Source organism: Aythya ferina (assembly GCF_964211825.1).
Source record: "Aythya ferina genome assembly, chromosome: 8".
Taxonomy (NCBI): Eukaryota; Metazoa; Chordata; class Aves; order Anseriformes; family Anatidae; genus Aythya; species Aythya ferina.
Window position 1 is genome coordinate 16,291,436 of NC_140304.1, and position 17,280 is coordinate 16,308,715.

The window sequence follows — 17,280 nt, forward strand, 5'->3', positions numbered from 1 at the left end:
CCTGCTCATATACTCTCTGCCATTTAAGAGTTTTCGTCGAGCGGTGACATGCCAGCACGTTTATGCAGAAACCATACTACTCCGGTACAAGAATGCCTTGCCTCTGCCATTTATCACTAAGGCTCCATCAGCATGTGTTTTTAATGTCTTTCCTCTGCCAGGTGGGTAGACATGTGGGTAAGGCTCCCCGAAGCCCTCCCTCCAGGATAAACTGTTCCAGCTCTCTCGGCCTCTTCTCATACGTCAGATGCTCCAGTCCCTTAACCATGGCTGGACTCCCTCCAGTACATCCGTGTTTGTCTCGTACTGGGAGCCCAACACTGGCCACAGCACTGTTGATGTCTCACCAGTGCTGACCAGTGGGGAATCCCCTGGGCCAGCTGGCAGTTCTCCTCCCAGTGGTGGCCTTTGCCAGCAGGGCACATGGCTGGCTCATACTCAGCATGGCACCCATCAGGACCCCCAGGTCCCTTCTGCCAGACTGCTTTCCAGCAGCTGGGGTTGTTCCTCCTCAGGACCTGGTCTTTCCCCCTGTCAAGCCTCACGATTCCCCTCTGCCCACTTGTCCAGCCAAGCCTCTTTCCTAATGATGTCCTTGACTTAGGGCAGGGCACGACTGAGCGCAGAGATTCGTGTGTGCTGTAGGCTGTGGGGATGCCACTTTCAGCCTGCTCATTCATCTGATACCAGATTGTGTAAATGTTGTCCTCGATGTTGTAATGGTAGGTGCTTGGTGTGGAGAAGTGCGAGTCAAAAAGCAGCGGTGGGTGAGATCAGTAGTGTTCACTGTTACTGTTGATAGCTACTGCATGCCAAAAATTTTACACATCTTTTTCACTTCTCTGTTCTTGTTATGTGTGACGTGATGACAAAGAAGATGTATACAGAAACTTCCTCCTTAGTGTCTGGGACCCTAAGCTCATCACTCGGACTCATCACTGGGACGTGAGAACAAGGCGGGCTGCAGCACTGTGGGTGTGCCATGCTGTCACTGAGGCAATCTGAGTGGTGTCTCTTCTTTCTGCATGCCGTCTCTTTCTGTGCCTTATGTGATGCCAGTATTTTCACTGGAAACACGGAGCTGCATTGCTGCGGCTGTCACTGAGACTAAGGGCAGAGGAGTAACCTGGTGTGAAATACAAAGGTTTTTCTGTGGCTGTTGGACTTCCTTTGTTCTGTACCCATGTGCGTACACTACCTGTGCTGGCAGCCTCCTGCTCTCTCAGAGGGTGCCCTGGGATATGCTCCCTGGGGCGATTGCTGCCACTAAGCTCTGCAGCACTCCTCGGCCTTGCCATCGACAGAGGGTAGGGAAGGGATACCCCAGACACATGGTTATTGCACAGTGCTGCTTCAGAGCACATCCAAACTACTGCTCTGGGTGCTGAGCTGCTTCCTGGCATGATTATTCTCCTGATACCTTTGTCATCTGGCAATTCATAAATGATCAGGTAAACCTCTGTGTAAAAGATTAAAGCTATTTATTTCTATATTTATTTTCTATATTTATTTTCTATATTTATTTAATTTCTATATTTATTTTATTTAAATTTTAATTTCTATATTTATATAATTTGTATCTCTGTGCCTTCGTCTGTAAGCAGGTATTCTTCGTTTTTATTCCTTGTATAAAATTTATCAAATCAGGAGACAAAGCAGCAGTGCATACCGTCTGGCACCAGTTGAATGTTGAAGGTACTGGAGAGCTGAACTCAATGACCTAAAAAAGTAATTGGAGTTGTGTTCATTGCATCCACACATGCAAATGTGCTTATAAAAAACATCTGCTTGCACAGCAGGAATTACATCTAACATTGTTTAGGAGGCACAGCTGGATAAATTGTGCTTGGTTGTTAAGTTTATTCGTGCAATGCTGCTGGCCGTGGTATGCGCAACAGCCCCTTTTAGTTCTGTTAATCTGCTGACACTCTCTAGTGTTTCTTGTCTTTCCCAGCTCACACCCAGAGATACCCTTGGCCTGGCTTTCCCCTTTCTGTTTCAGAAAGTACATCTGGGGACAGAAAGGACAGAATCACAGAATCATCTAGGTTGGAAGAGACCTCCAAGCTCATCCAGTCCAACCTCTGACCTAACACTAACAAGTCCTCCACCATATAACTAAGCTCTACTTCTAAACAGGTAAGGTCATCTGCTAAGGGTTTCTCACATCCCACATGGAGCAGCAGGGCCCAACAAGCCGAGCTCCCAGAGCACTACCGCAAGTGCAGGAGCTGGAACCCCCTCATGCAAGAGATCTGGCTGTGCTTGAACAAGGCAGTGGCTGCTCAGGCTTTTTACCATTTATGACTGTTGGTGTAAGAACGTGTTTTAGCTTTCTGGACTTCACTTGATTTCTCAATTCGTTGTTGAATAACTACAGATACTAGTCTGTCTGGGTTTGTGCTGATTCTCCGGACAGTGACCAAACCATGTGTGAAGAACAGGTTCAAGCCCAGAAGCCTGGAGGAGCCTCCATCTGCCCACAGGTTTTCCTCAGGGATGAAGCAGCCTGGCCTGGCAGCGCTCAGCCCCACAGCTCTGTACGTCAACACACCTTGGCGGGCAGGCGTGGAACGGAAATGTGCCAGACTCCTGCAGCGCCGTGCCTCGGTGAGCGGCCATGGGCAGTGCAGTGGTGGCGACACATCCCTCCCTGCACCGTCCCACCCATCCTGGCCACGGCCTGCATGCAGCTGGGAGGCGGATGGTTGGATTCCAGTCTCATAAACTAGTCTGTGTATTTCAAAGGTCATAACGTGCTGGCAGTGGTCTTAGAGTGGAGCTGCCAGAAGTAGAAATGCCTCTGAAGTCAAAGGGTGCCAGAGCTCCCACTTGTACCCTGAGAACATAGTCCTGCTGGAATCGCCATGCTGCCGTGGGAGTGATGACGCTTGCTTTACTCATTATCCTTCTGCTTCGTTTAGCATTAACTCTCTGCTCTGTACTTGGCAAGGGGACATAACCTGTCAAGCACTGTTACTCTCGCATTTTCCGAGCATCGTTCTCTTCTGGTAACTGTTTCCCCTTCCATCCATAGTAGTGTGTGCCCTGCATTGATCCATTGCTGTAAGCATTTAATAGCTTTTATATTCAGCCAGTGCAGGAAAACAAACAGTGGTGAATTCCTGGCTCAAAGCTTTGGCAAGCCAGCCTTGTACAAAAGGTGTGGGGGGTCCTCTTACCCATCTCTGGTTCTTGAACACATCCTGTGTAGTCAGTGGGATCATTGCAGCTTCCCGGCCTGCCTCTGGCTCCTGGCCCAGGGCTCCTCCCTCCCCTCCTTTTTGTGCTGTACTCCTCTGCCAGGACTTAGATCTGGAAGAATTGCGCAAAGTGCTGCATCTCCACATGGGCTGTAGTAAGCAAGTCATAAGTGGGACTGGCTGTACCCTAGCAGTATGGTACCCTAGCTGTATGGTGCCCTGGGTGGAGTAACGCAGGGCCATGTGGTGCACAGGGCCGGTACCCAACGCATACGTGCACAGAGACTTGTGTGATCAGCTGTGTGCCACTGGAGAGCCACAAGATGTCACACTTAAACCACCAGCATATAAAAACTCATCTCTTCAACATATAAAACACATTTGCCATCTTTTGCAATGTCTGCTTCATCTCTGTAGCAGTTAGATGCTGCCCTGTTAGCGCCTAGGGGAGGCCCAGGGATGCAGCAGGTATTATGGGTGTGGGTCAGGATGAGGATCAGAAGGAAAAGCCATGTCCCTTCCCTGAGAACTGAAAGGCAGTGGGAGTAGGCTCGTACAAAATGATCACACAGTCTCTAGGTAGCATGACATGTTACTAGCTTGCTTTTTGGCTTGTCTGAAAGAATCGAGAACTGGGACCACCTGCTTACTTGTTGTTCTAAGGTCATTCAGTGCTCTTCATACAGCTATTGTACAGCATGAAACAGGCACCAGCATATACTGACCATGTCCCTTAACAATTCCAGGATGTGAGCAGGAATGGTGATAGTGCACTAGGACAAACAGCAGGAACCAGTCAGTTACATGTGGTACAGATCAGAACATTTCCTTTACATACTTCTCTTTGCATCTTTTAACGGCTACGTACTTTGCTCTTTGTCCTGGTGGTGGGGTGGTTGTTGTTTTTAATAAAGCTTTAGGTTCTCCTACACACCACACTAACATGCTAGGAAGGGTGTTTGCTCCGCAATTAGGTAGCCAGAAAGTAATGAAAGGTATTTCTGTCTGAGAAAGAGGCCATGTCTCTAGCTGAACTCTAACAGTGTTCCTGACTCTTTGCATGGTGCCTCCCACTAAGCACAGTGGCTTCAGCACCAGGGCTTTCTTTGTCTCTGCTGTGCGCCTGTGGCTGTGTCCTGCTGGCTGCAAAGAGAAAGTCAGTCTCTGGGCTGCTTTTAATCTTTAAGCCACATGATGGACAGAGATAGTAATTAATTTCTACCATTCCTTGATGCATTATTTAATTAAAATATAGGGTGATGACTGGGTAAGGCCAATGGGGAACCAACAATTTGTTTTCAGCACTGATGCCAATATAAGTGAGGCTCCCTAGGAGATCCCGTATTGCTTGCTGGACCAGCCCCAGTTCTGTAGAGGGGCATTGGCCAACAGGGCTGCAGGTTCGAGCCTACAGCTGCAGTCCTTAGACACTGAAAACCCCATGAAGTTATCAGTTTTAATGCAAAAGATAAAACTCCATCCACAGGATTTTGCTAACCTTACCTAAAGTAAATACAAATACAGTAGAATATTTATTGTTCATTAGGATTTATACAGATTTTGTTTTTAAACACTAACAATTAACAACTGCACAATTTGATGCAGGCATGTACACATGCACAAAAACCAACCTGCCTCTTACCACGCAAGTTTGTTTACAAACTAATGGCACAGCTAACATTCTGGCCTGTTAAGACTAGTGTCAAATCGTTTTTGGAGGTAGAACTGAGCAGATCTATTTGCTCTGCCAGTTAATCCAACATTTGTGAGTCTTAAAGCACAAGAGATTGGCATTTCGTAACATAGAATGAGATGTCCAAGGAAGAGAAGGGCATGGCCCATATCCCCCTTTCTAATTCAGAAGTTCACTTCAGCCAGTAAACCAACTGAAAACCAGACAGCTTATGCCATACAATATACCTAATTTTGCTCTTCCCTCAGGCCTGCGGTCCTCTAGCGCCACCTCAGCATAAGCAACTGCTTCCAGATGGGCAAGTGGCTCCTCCTGTTTGAGCTGCAGCTGAACACCTGAAAAACACAGCATGGGAAAACAACCAGAAGTGACAAAGCTGTGGATCTGTCTGGAAGTGTCATTGATTTCTGTCTGGTAAGTAAGTTCCTAACCCTAAACTAAGTAATAAGGTTGCCATAAAGCATTTGAATCCTATTATTTCTTTATTTCCCCTCTCAAGCAGCGTATAATAGAAGCTGGTTCTTTTCCTTCATGCCTCACAGTGGAAATAAATTCCTTCAAGGGAATAGTTTTCAGTGTGCTTATCAGCCTTAAAAGAAATCGCATGACTGTACTTCTTAGCACTTACTCTCATTTGTAGTTCCTTCTCATTTTTACCGTGTAAGTTATCTCCTTTTTCTTCTTAAATTGCTTTTACTTTTCAAGTCAGGCTTACAAGAAACCAACCTGTTTCATTTGAAATCTGTCACTTGTATAAATAATTTGTACAAAGAGCAAAATGATGTTAAATCATCCTTATTTTTCAGGACTGTCTCACTTCTTGCAATGGATATTGAACAAAAAAGCAGCTGAGGAAAACTGGTAGGGCTTTCACTAGGGACCACTATTAAGGGAAACATAGATTCAAAGTTCCATTAAGGAATCTTTTGGCCCTGTTGTGAAAAAATGCTCTTGAATGCTGGTGATAATCGCTCACTTTGCCTTAGTGTCAGGTGGAGGGAAGACAGCAGCAGTCAGGTGGGTTATCACTGGCAGGAATTATTCTTGGGCTATTCCATGCAGCCCAAGCATGCTGCAACAATCTGAGGCTGTCTCAGCAGCAAGGGTTCTGTTGACATCTTGTTCTCATGTTGACTGAAAAACTGCAGAACTTTCACAGGGAAAACTGATAGTTGCCAGTAGGTTTTAATCTCAATGCCCTCTGTGGATTTTTTTTTCCCCATTTTCTTTTTTTATGTACATTGGAATTATAGCAATGTATTTAATGTTTGGCAAGAATATTTACAAATAGACACTTCCTATACATGCAACAAAAATGTAACTTTTAGCAAAATCTATTTCCTCAGAGGAAATGACATGTCTCCTAGACAGTAGATACTGACTAAACTAAGAGGCCTTGGTGTAAGTAACAGTACGTATGGTAAGTGCAACAGCCTCCATGACTTCTTCTGAAAAACTGGAGGATGGGGGAAGCCAGAAGATCACTAAGCAGGAGATATGGCTACATTTGTGTAAGCAGCTCCCTGGTTTGCTGGGCACAGTACCTTTTGCATTCTTCTCTGGTACTAAAGGCAAGTGTGCCTTACACATGGGAAAGATTTTATTTTTTTTACAATGATAAAACTTGCAGCAATCTCAAAGGCAATGGGAACTTTTATTTTGATTATTTCCAATGTACTGACATCGTCCTCTTATGAAAACTTAACTGTAGAACAGTCTTGAGATACTGCATAGAAAATACAAATAGGAAAAAACATATATACACTTTCATAAAAATAGAATACATCTTGGCAAAATTACTTGTGTACAGTGTATTGACATTATTGAACCAAACTTACTACATCTTTGGAGAAAAATGTTCTATTTGAAAGAAAACAAAAAAAACAAAACATTTAAACTGAGGTGGGAGTACTGAAGTGGATATGGTTTTGAGCTAAATAAATGGCTATACCAGAATGTCAAATGTCAGCTAAAAAAAATTATAAAATACTTGCTGTATAAAGTAGAAGTAGCCATGTTGTTTTTTTTCTTCCAACCAATAGTGATGTTCCTAAACTTGCACAGGAAACAAATGTACCAGTTCCTAATTCTACGGTAGATTCTTTAGCTGAAAACAAACTTTACTAATGTAATGTTTCAGCACTTGCAATCATTAAGTACAGTGGTATTTGTGTTTTGTTTTGTGTTTTGTTTTTGGTTTTTTTTTGAGCACATGACATAGTATATGTACAGCCCTAGTTCTATCAGGTATTTGAAAAGAAAAAAAAAAATCTAACAGATCTAAAATTTAACATACTTAGCAACCTTTAACATATGTAGACCATTTGAAATTGCCATTTCTTCTTCTGGTTAGGCATTCCTTTAGTTGCTTTTAACACAGGCTGCTCCTTGCTTACTGCTTTTGACCATATACTTCAGCTCATACTTTGATTTGTTCTGCTGGTTTTCAGAACAAACTGTGGAAGATGACTACTAATGTAGCCAGTTGTGTAATAAATACAGGAAGCGGTAATGGGTCCTCAAAGCCATGGATTTTCCTCCTGACTTGGAATAATGGGACTGTATAGGCAGCCTTGGGGTAGGAAAAAGAAAAGAGCATAGCACCGTTTTCAAGTTACATGGTTCACAACTGTTTGGCAGGCAGTAGAATCAGTCTGGAAGTGGTAATACCCACTGGCATTTATGAATGTGGTTAAAATACTGTGATTACTGTCAAGTAGTTTAGGCGTTTAATAGGGATAGGCTGACACAGCTATATAAAGAATGAAAGTTGTCTGATACTCAATGTTTCCATCAACGCTGTAGGATAAGGCTCTGACTCTCATGCGGTATGTCTTTGGCTCTCGCAGTGGTCTGATGGTGAATACAACTCCTTTCAAATTCTCGTCTCTCAGGGCAAATGGGATTGTGGGGTCCTCATCTGCCATTAAAAAAGTTGTCCTTGGATGCATGACTTGATCTTGTGTATAGGCAACCAGCCGGATTAGATCCTGACCAGCAGCTATGCCAAAGGGGAGGGAAAGGAGTTTGTATTCCAAGGCGTAGGTACTCAGGGCACACTCCAGATCATTGGCTGGGCAGTTTTTGAGACAGAACCTGGGAATAAACAGAGCACTGTAAGTCCTACTCCAGTACCTGCCATGTGGTGCCTAATCCCTTGGCTAAAGATCTTCCCATTGGTCCTGTTGTGATATACAGATTCAAACTTCCCAAGAGAGCTAACCTCATGCACTCTTTATCCACTCTTCCTTGAAGTTGCATCCCAGTTTAACATCCCATTTTCCTCAACAGGATCATCTCAGAAAACACCAAGAGGATATATAAAAGAAAAAATAATGAATGCAGTATTTGCCATTGAAGTGAATAGTGCATGTTTTAGTGACCCTTAAAAATTACAGTTGACAATATTCGTGTAAAGTGTACTGGCAGCTCCATGTGATGTGTCTGTGTGTTAAATCATAAAACAAAGAATTTGGAATAAAGAAGGGCAGAATTAATTTTACTTCTACTAATCTGTAGTCAAAATAGAAGGTTCCTTAACTCTGTTCATCAGTGAACGTTTATCCATTTCAATTTAAATATAATTCTAGCGCGTACTCAGAAACCATCTTTTGTGATCAGACTGAACCAAGCTATTTCCCTGCTTACATTTAAAGATTAAAAATAATTAATGTGTTGTTTATTTTCCAGAAGAGGAAAAACATAGAGTAATTTAAAGAAAAACTGCCTATGAACCGTAGTGTTATTTTCACAATGAAAACAATACTTTCAAAGCTTTGAAAATGATGGCAAATTAGGACTTTGGCAAATTAGGATCAAGTATTTGAGCTTGGAGTGGGCAGGAAAACAAGACCTAAAAGGGGCTGCAAATAAAACATACCCAGAAAGAGGCTCTCGCTGATAGTTTGGTGGACAAGGTGTGTCTATGCACTGGTAGCTGCCTCTCATGTTGAAACACATTTGATTTGATCCACAATCAATGTTCTGTTCGAGACACTCATCAATATCTGAAGGTTACAAAAAAAATAGACAAATTAGTTGCTGGTACCATGAATTTAACAGAATTAGAAACTAGTTGGATCAGTAAAGGCTGAACAAGAAGACAGAGGGCACCTGTACCCATAAGTGAGATTTTTAGAAACCTGTCTTGGTATCTGAGGCACTGGTTCCAATAATATGCATTTATTATATTTCATAAACTGTAGTTGTCTTGTCAATAGAGGCTAATTGGTTTTTGTTGTTGTTGTTGTTTTTTGTGGAACAGAAAATTTTGCTACCTCTTTTTTTTTTTTTTTTTTTTTGACAGAGACAGTTAAAGATTTTATTGGCTTTGACCCTAGAGTTGCTTTGTACTTGCATGAGTTAAATGTGTAATGTAAGGGTACAAGAGGTAACTTCAGAGAATAAGAAGTTGCAGTTGTCTAATTTGCCAGTATTGTAGGAAGTGTTATAACGCGAAATACTTGCCATTTTGAATGCTGTATCTCAAACCAAATTCAACAAGTGCTTATACATGCTCTGAATATGATCTAAATCTTATGATTTACAAACACGTTTCTGAACGGTTAAAGAGACTTTTGTACCTTGGCAGGTTTTGCCATTGGGTGTAAGACGATAACCAGGTGGACAAGTACATTGGTAACTTCCTAGGGTGTTTCTGCATTCATGCTGACAGGTATCTCTGGTTTCACATTCATCAATGTCTGTGGAAAAGAAACATCAAAAGATAAAAACCAGGCTTAACAGAACATAGGTAGTTCTTGTTCTATTTATGTACAAACATATGGGTGGAGTTGGAAGTTACAGGGATCTTGTTTTCTAAGGGGGTTGAAAGACTAAGCTTAGCAAATTCCTTCACAACTTACCTGCTTCCATTCCCTATAGCTTTTAAAGCCACCTGTCCTGGTTCCAGCTAGGATAGAGTTGATTTTCCTCCTAGTAGTTGTTATGGTGCTGTGTTTGGGATTTGGAATGAGAAGAATGTTGATAACACGCTGATGTTTTAATTGCTGCAGAGCAGTGCTTACACCAAGTCAAGGACTTTCCAGCTTCTTGCTGTCCTGCCAGCGGGCAGGCTGCGAGTGCAGCAGGAGCTGGGAGGGGAGAGACCCAGAACAGCTGACCCAAACTGGCCAAAGGGGTATTCCACACCATATGGGGTCATGCTGAACAATTATATGGGGAGGCTGGCCGGGTGGGGGGACTGGCTGCTTGGGGATAGACTGGGCATCGGTCAGCAGGTGGTGAGCAACTGCATTGTACATCACTTGTTTGTACACATTATTATTAGTAGTACTATTATCATTATTATTATTATGTTCCCTTCTTTTCTGTCCTAATAAACTGTCTTTATTTCAACCCACAGGTTTCATTTTTTTCTGATTCTCTCCCTGGTACCAGAGAGGGAGGGGGAAGGGTGAGCAAATGGCTGTGTGGTGCTGAGCTGCTGGGTTAAACCACAGCACCACCTTTGAGGGGATTCTCACTTCCTCTGACAACAGCTATAACAGGTCTCTACCAGCTGGAGAGACCAGTCTGATACAGAGTTCTGGGAAGAAAAGGGGATACACAAGCTACATAAATCCACAAAGGTTACAAATATAGTCTTGTCCCAGAAAGCAAGTCAAGCTGCCTGACGATAAGGTTTTAGGCAGTATGCTTAGCATATACACATATCAGTTTTCTTTTCAGAGAAAGCCTTCACCCCAGGGAGTTGTTCTTACAGTTAATCCCTCCTCTGGCAAAGCTGTTTCCTCTCCAGACCAATTTCTCTCATGCCATGGGAATGAATCTCAGTATCTGGAAAGACTACCTATAAATACTCTCAAACCTTTTTTTTTTTTTTTTTTTTTTTTTTTAAAAAAATCTCCCTCTCAAATACGGAAGTAGCATACCACTTTATTTAAAATTTTCAAAGCAGACTAATGTGATTTAGATCATATATAATTATTACTTCTTTTGAAATTTCTGCCTGCTTCAGGAGGGTAACAGAGCTCCTACTCAAGTTACTCTCATGTGCAGGAATTAAGACTTGATTAAATCAGTGAAAGGAAGGTCTTTGCTTCCCCTCTCTTTGTCTGATTTACAGGTCTTGCATTAGATACAAATGCAAACACAAAAGAGAAACAAATGTGACACTAAATATTTAATATGTGTTGTTATCAAATCTTGATGGTTGTCTACTCAAAGGACCCTCTTAAAAAAAAAAAAAAAAGGAACATTATTGGGATGTGTTTTTCATATTAAACAGTAAATTTTAAATCTACATATTTATTCCTTTGAAACAGAAGTACAGGAATATTAACTACCTGGAACTGGAAGCTGGGGTATGGATCATACAGTTCTAGTTCTTTCAATTAAAGCAGCTACACCCATAACAAACTGTATCTATGAGACGTCATTATAACATATATACAAGGTTAATCTGATGTCTATTTATCTATATTATCAGTGATAAAAATACATTCATATTTTTCAATATTATATATTGCTATATAATCGTAGCAATAACTCCGGTGGCTGGAATCTAGCTGTAGGTCACTATTTATCCTGGAGGTATATTGCTCCTCCTATGATGTGCCATTGGTATATATATTAGGTTGAGGCACATATCTAAAGCATTACAAACTGCTATGTTAAACGTGCTGGGAAAAGTTCTCATAAGAGCTAGACTGCAGTACCCTTGGTCTTAAACTCAGCAGTATTATCAAAAAATGATTGACTATATAGATAGATAGATAGATGGATAGATAATGATACTCAAAACATGAGTTAATGTGGCAAAAACCTAACCTAAGAGAAGCTTATTTCAGAACAAAAATATTTTTGCTATGCTTGCTTGGGAAATAAAAACATGCATAACTCACTGAATATTCATCATGGTAATATGAAAAAAAAATACAGCACCACAAACCATAGGCCCCTAACATATATATAACAGTAACCTAAGAATAAGGTCTAAAATAGAAGAATTGCATAGATATGACTGACATTTACCTACACATGTGTCATTTCTTGCCTCATAGCCTTCAGGACAAGTTTCTCTAATGTTCCTTCTAGTCCTGGAGAAAGGTATTCTGCTGTTCCTATACTCTGAAAAGGAGCTGTAGAGATTTGAGGAGTGCCTGTAATATTGTTGAGGTTGATAGTTGTCTCTCACAGGGGAGAATTGAGCATAGTTATAGCTATTGTAATAGGCACCATTATTTGGCAATCTCTCCAATCCAGCGCAAGATTTCCCATCACCTAATAAATGTTGTCCAGGTGGACAGATACACTTGAAGCTGCCGGGGGTGTTGGTGCATTGAAATGCACAGGGTTTAGGCACTTGTTCACATTCATTAATGTCTGCTCATGTGACATGATCCAGAGCAACAAACCATGTGGAAAGGAAAAAACAAACAAACAAACAAACAAAAACAAAAAAAAAAAAACAAAAACAAACAAACAAACAAAAAAAACCACATAACTATATGTGTATATATATATATACATATATACTTAACTCAGTCTGCGTAACAAACTGAAGACAAAAGTGAGATCTTGAAGGCAGTACAATACAAAGAACACAAATGCCAAGCAGGGAGTTTTTCTTCTACCCTGTACAGTAATATACCTTTATTCTTCTTGTAAGGCTACCTGTGACATAAAATTTCTCATATAGGACAAAAAATCTGTTGAAGGTCTTGCCTTGAGAGCTACTGAAGGTAAGATGTGACTACAAAACAGGGATCCAAATCTCTTCCCCTGCTTTTGCAGCAGCAGAGCTGTGTGACAGCCTGACTACTGCTGACTGTAGTGAGCAACTCCTGTTCAACCAAACAGAAATAAGTGACCCCTAGTACCCAAGCCATTCGTTGTTTCCCTATAAGCTGTTCACTGCTACTACAGAATTGTTTTATTTTTTTTCACTTTGTTTAGTGCTCTGCAGATGAGCAGGAGAAGCTGTGGGGCTCCTTCTTAAAGGAGGACACAGCACAAAGCACTCTTGAGAAGTACAGTTAGTCTTCCAGGTCCTTCAAGCTGGTACTGAGGTAAGCTCGAAATGCACTGATACGGTTGTTGCGCTCTGTCAGGGGAAAAATCCCGTCTTGAGGACGTGTTGCAGGGCTGCAGGGTAAGAAGGCTGTGTATGTTCTAACCTTTTACATTGTTATTGGTCGTTCCAGTTATGAATGTTTTAACACTTACCAGTACATATTAATTCTCTTTCATACAATTTAAAAATGGAGTTATTTCTGTTTGCTCAGGAAATCCTTTTCTCAGGTCATTTCTCTTTCCCTTTAAACTGTAATCCCAAATAACTAGACCAACCCTAGCAGTAAATTGTCATCTTTAAAACCAAAACAGAGAGGTGAGCATACAGAGTATAGCAGCAGGTTTAAGGATATAACACAATGAGTGTCCTTGTGTTCTTCAATGAAAATAAATTCAGGATGAGTGCTGGATATTGTAGGACCCACAGTCTCTCTGGCACTAGCAGAAAAAAGTTTACCAAAGTTTTCACTGAGTTTCTCTGGCCCAACTAAAATTTTGACATATATGGTATTCAATTCCAAACTTGCAAACGTCCTATACTAGAAAAAGGCAAAAGATGGCCAATTCCATCCAGGAATGTGCAATTCTGGAATGACCAGAAATAACCTGATATTACTAAGATATTCTTAAAATACATGACATGTCTATTAACTGACATATATCCCACAACTTTTTAAACTACAATTTAAAGGTTATTTTAATGGTGACTCAGTAAGGGTTTATTTCGTATTAGTGGAAAGTGTGTATTTCTAAATTATTACTGTAAAAATGCCATTACACTAGCATTACGGTTTCATTTGAACATATTTTGTGCATAGTGTGTAAACCTATGCATACTAATGCATAATATGCATGCATACTAATGGTATTTTGAGAGTAATGCTGTTTAGAAACTTGTTTTAAAGACTTTTTTTGGTCTTAGCAATTTAATGCTTTGAGAATCAGAAATCCAGGGGTAATTTATCATAGAGTACTGCAGTATTATCCAATTGTTACTTCAAAAATGCATAATTTAACAGATATATGTCAGTTATCATTGGTGTAATATTGTCAGGTGTTGTAAAAAAATAACTTTATTTTTAATAAAGTAACAACTAGTATGATTTTTAAGAAAACCAGAGCAAGTTCTTTTGCAAGGAGCAACCTATGCAGTATCAACAAAATTGAATACAACAAGCCATTGCATTTACATCATTGCCATCCTTGTGAAATTTGATCACTTACAGACTGGTAAGACAAAGTTTCCCTGGACAGTATCCCTTTGATCATGCACCATAAATACTAAATATTTACAAGAATAAAGTGAAATGACTTTGAAACTTAAATTCTCGGGCTTTCTTTTATTTTAAGAATATTATTTGATTTTAAATTCTAGGTTACCTTACATGTGTTGAATGCAAAAATGCATTACAATAGCTTTTGACAATGCCCTTCCATCTACAATGTGGCATGTTGACATGGGACATAGTTCACAGAAATGTTATAGTTTAGCTGAGTGGGCATACACAACATATCTATCCATGTTTTGATGACAAATACCTTACCCCATCTAAATCTAACAGTCTGTGAACTGTGTCATGAATGATTTTACACATGGCAGCAGTGGCACAGGTAGGAACAAAGTTTGACTCTTCTGTTTCAGTCTGGGTTCCTACTTACTTTTCAACTCTCCCATGTGCTCACTGGAAACACTAACACTAAAACCTATTTTTATTAACAGGTGAACTAATATTTTTGCATATATGTTTCAAACATATTTTAAACAGATAAAGAAAAAATCAAAGGAGCATAAAAGTCATACTTCATTAATTTAAAGAGGGAACTTTCAGTGGTCATTACCCCGAAAACAGTTTTAGGGCAGCTGCTGGTGTTTTCTGAAAATCTGTAGTCCTAAAGTTCATCCCATTAATTACTGTAAGAAATTTAAATGTTTTTAAGATATGTTAAAGAGTCTGGGACTGATTTTATTTTAGTAGAGAGGAAGCTGGTGGAAGAAATTTCTTGGTCTGCAGCCAAACAGTTTCTTACTGAAATTTAATCTTTAAAAAAGCATTTCAGCCTGGCTTTTGGCACTACAAAAACTTAGGCACTTTAAAAAGAAAAAAAATCCTATCCTCCAAAGCAGTTATTTATCACTTATGAAGCCTAATATTGAAGAAGTCATCATGGAGGAAAGCTTCTCTGATATGATATGTCAGAGCAATGGAAACTGACTTCACTTAGGTGTCACATACTGACAGTTATAAATGATTATATTTTAGGAGGAAATTCTTCACTGTAAGGATAGTGAGGCACTGGAACACGTTTCCAAGAAATGTTGTGGATGCCTCATCCGTGGAGGTGTTCAAGGCCAGGTTGGATGGGGCTTTGGGCAACCTAATCTAGTGGGTGGTATATCCCTGCCTATGGCAGGGGGGTTAAAACAAGATGATCTTTAACGGCCCTTCCAACCCGAGCCATTCTACAAATCTAAAATTCTGCGATTATGAGCAGGGTGGATCAGCTATTGAATTTTAAATACTCTACATATATAAATTGTGAATATAAATGATCCTAGTGCCATGCTGAGGTCTGTGAAATGCCAAGGGATTTTTTATTTTATTTTATACACTTGCACTGACATCATACATTAAATAAACTCTCTTGCTATCCACATTAGAATTACGAGAGTATCTGTGAAATGCTGCGTGTGTTTGCATGGGCCAAAGGTCTGCACATTTTTGCCAAAGGGTTCTACACAGATAGCATAGGGGAGTAACTACATGGTCAGCATTCCTATGGCTGTGGGGATTCCTCCTGTGATTCACCCAAATCAGAAAAAGGAGTGTTAATTGATAAGTGCAGCTTCGTCCCATATGGGGAAAACCTTCTGCAATTCCAGAGGGTAGATAAGGGTGGTTGTGACATTTGCTTGCAGATGCAGGTTCTGGGTGTACCACGCCGCTTGCAACACACTTCCTTTAGGTGTTCTCCTTTAGTAGAGTCCACATTGCTCCCTGCTTGACTAGCTTCAGGTGTGAATGGTTGCAGTCCAGTGTAGAGCCAAACATGTGTCACTGTCCAGTCAACTCACAAAACTGATCTGAATTTTATAAATTAAGCCTGTTGTTGAGTGGTAGGTTGTTGCATCTATCCATCAGTACCTTAGAGGTCCTCAGCCCTTGTACACTTTGTTTTCAAAGTATGGGTCTGTAGCAATCTCAGCTTGGAATCACTGAGTTTTGACTATTTGTTTTGACTGGGACACTGTTTTATATGGGTAATTTTGAACTTCAAAGCAGATTTATCTACATAGAACAGTCTTCAAATAGAATAGAGTTGTTGGATGTAACTGCAGAAAGCACAGACAAAACCAGTAGCAGAAAATATGCAATACTAGTGTGATTGGACAGCTTACCCACACAAGGTCTTCCAACTCCCTGGGACCGATATCCTCTTGGACACACACAGCGGTAACTTCCTCGTGTGTTCTCACAAATCTGGTTATAGCGGCACTGATGGGTTCCATCCCGGCATTCATCAATGTCTGCAAGCAATAAGGCAAGAGGGCAAGAATCAGATTTTTTCTTGAAAGTTCCTACAGCTTTACATTTTTTACATGTAATGAATGCAGCTAAACCACAAACAAATTTGGCTCTTTAGATAGATTTTGCTTCTGAATACACTTTTCTCACCATGATGAAGGGTTAATCTTTAACAGTTGTTACAAATCTGTGAAACAATCTTTGTTTCACAACCTGAAAGCAGATTTTGAACAGACACACATATTTTTTAACTGCACTGCATTTACTCTTTCCATTAGCTTTCAAAACTTTGAATTGAGGATTTCAGTTCTAACAGTTATGCCATCCAAATAGACATAATCCATCTTTCTCTCGTATCCCATTATATTTGGTAACCTCTGTGATGTTGGTTATGTTTAGAAACAGTCCTGAGTAGCAGAAAGGACCGCCAGTCTTGATTTAGAGCTCCTGAGACAAACTAGTTAGAAAGAACTCACGAGTCAAAACATTTCAGTCAGTGAACTATTTCTAGAATTGAAGGTGACAATGCAGAAGAGATGCCGATGAGAACTTCCCCGTTCTTATTTAAGAGCAAAGGAAAACTGGAAGTGGTAAGGATATCTAATGTGTTTTTTGATTTTTTTTTTGTTTGTTTTTGTTTTTTTGTTTTTTTTTTTTAATTTTATTTTTGTTTAATTAATTGATATTAAAAGAAGTTAAATATGTATGTTCCCATAAATTAAACAAGTCAGTGCCTTGATATGTGTGAATCTTAATAACTGAAAATGGACCGTCTTAAGGATTTCTTTCAAAATATATTAATAATTGTCCCTGTGTTTACCAT

General features: G+C 40.3%; 1 protein-coding gene across 4 annotated transcripts in view; it reads right to left on the reverse strand.

Annotated features, from left to right (window-relative positions):
• Window positions 1-6,531: 6,531 nt before the first annotated feature.
• HMCN1 (hemicentin 1) overlaps window positions 6,532-17,280 on the reverse strand; it is a 213,607-nt gene continuing 202,858 nt past the window's right edge. For 3 of the 4 annotated variants that reach the window (XM_084527348.1, XM_084527346.1, XM_084527349.1), the window contains exons 103-107: window positions 16,331-16,459; window positions 11,893-12,243; window positions 9,480-9,599; window positions 8,777-8,903; window positions 6,532-7,992 (exon numbers count right to left, since the gene is read on the reverse strand). In XM_084527348.1, the coding sequence (XP_084383474.1) occupies window positions 7,626-7,992; window positions 8,777-8,903; window positions 9,480-9,599; window positions 11,893-12,243; window positions 16,331-16,459 (1,094 nt within the window). In that variant the 3' untranslated portion in view covers window positions 6,532-7,625. The remainder of the gene's footprint in view (window positions 7,993-8,776; window positions 8,904-9,479; window positions 9,600-11,892; window positions 12,244-16,330; window positions 16,460-17,280) is intronic. The other variant, XM_084527347.1, reaches the window with a different exon arrangement.